The 1,437-nt window shown below is 37.0% G+C and overlaps 1 protein-coding gene across 1 annotated transcript; it reads left to right on the top strand.

The window, feature by feature from the left end:
• Window positions 1–76: 76 nt before the first annotated feature.
• On the top strand, window positions 77–1,004 carry SARC_13678 (hypothetical protein; the record flags this gene model as incomplete). The annotated part of the gene is made up of 3 exons (XM_014292191.1): window positions 77–130; window positions 495–567; window positions 952–1,004. Coding segments are annotated over 3 exons (180 nt in total), but the record flags the coding sequence as incomplete, so codon positions are not given.
• Between the last annotated feature and the right edge of the window lie 433 nt (window positions 1,005–1,437).

The raw sequence follows: 1,437 nt of genomic DNA on the forward strand, positions 1-1,437 counted from the left end.
TCTCTTATTCGAGATCTTTCCTGCTCATATCAGTTCCGAATTGTGAATCATATTTCTGCCCTATCTCACTACACAGGCCGGTTCATATCAACCAACCAAGCTCGATGACGAGTTCCTAAATATGTCTAGGGTAAGTCAACAGTGTGTTCTTTTAATTCTCCTCGAGCACTCGGTCTCGTACAATTGTGATTGTTCATGTCTCTTTTCTGTTTGTTCTTCATCATTTATTGTTTGTTTGAATTTTCTCTTGTGCCAATGTAGCCAACGAATTAACGTGGCGCACTAAACTGATCCGAGTCGAATAATTCTATCTGTGATGACAAATTTGTATTTTTTTCTATCGGAAATTTCAATTCTCTGTCGTCTAACTTATTCATTAATACGTTTGCATGGTTCATAATTCAGTATACTTAAGATCCGTCGGTTTTCATTCACCGCCCGTCATTGGTGTTCCATCTAAACTTTACTCTTGTGATTGTATTTTCGGGTTGAAGGCTACCGACGACGCCGACAAGACGATCAAGAAAGTGCTTGCGGCTACAGATGAGGTGCTGCAGCCAAATCCCAGTAAGTCTCTCTTTCGCTTGTGCAGCTTACAGATGTGCTGAATCTCTGAGTATGTTTCTTATGCAGACTGTGTGTTTAGTGTTTGTGCTGAGTTTGTGTTCCTGTTCATAGGTGATATGTATGCATCTATGTTTGCGTCGGAAGCCCTTTCGAATTGATGTAGTTGAGCTGTGTGTGTTTTATCCATTGTGTGCGCGTACAGGCGAGTGTGTGCGTTCTATCTACCTATAAGCAAATGCGGAACTGTTTCTATACGTTTATATAGATGTGTGCATTCCTGTGCATCTGTAACGTATCTGATTAGCCTTTAGTTTTCACCAGGAATCATTTCAATCGGCCCGAACTTTTGCCTACTTCATAAGTATCCACTATGCATCTATTCAGAGCTGGCTTTTCATCCGGATGGTTTCTATCCACCCAAAGTCTCTTTCAGATAGACTGGAGTTCTAAAATAACTTTCTATATCACCACACATTCGAGTTGCGGTGTTCGTGAGTGTTCACGGTAGACTATAAAAACTTTCAACAGTAGCCTGATTAGAAAATGATATATGTATGTATAAATATATATATATATATTTGATTCATGAAATATTCTCGTGTTTTCTGTACTTCTTTATTAAATATGTCGATGGTCATAAATAGGTACAAACACGTGATTAGCAACATAGTTTGTACTTTTGTTTTTGGTTGTCAAATCTTTATCTCATTTTTGATAAACAGGAATTTATGCATAGATTTGGACTTCTGCAAAGGCAATTACAGATTGGCATATATATATATATATATATATATATATGCATATATGTATATATATATATGCATATATGTATATATGTATATATATATGTGTGTGTGTGTGTGTGTGTGT

Source organism: Sphaeroforma arctica (assembly GCF_001186125.1).
Source record: "Sphaeroforma arctica JP610 unplaced genomic scaffold supercont1.3586, whole genome shotgun sequence".
Classification (NCBI taxonomy): Eukaryota; class Ichthyosporea; order Ichthyophonida; genus Sphaeroforma; species Sphaeroforma arctica.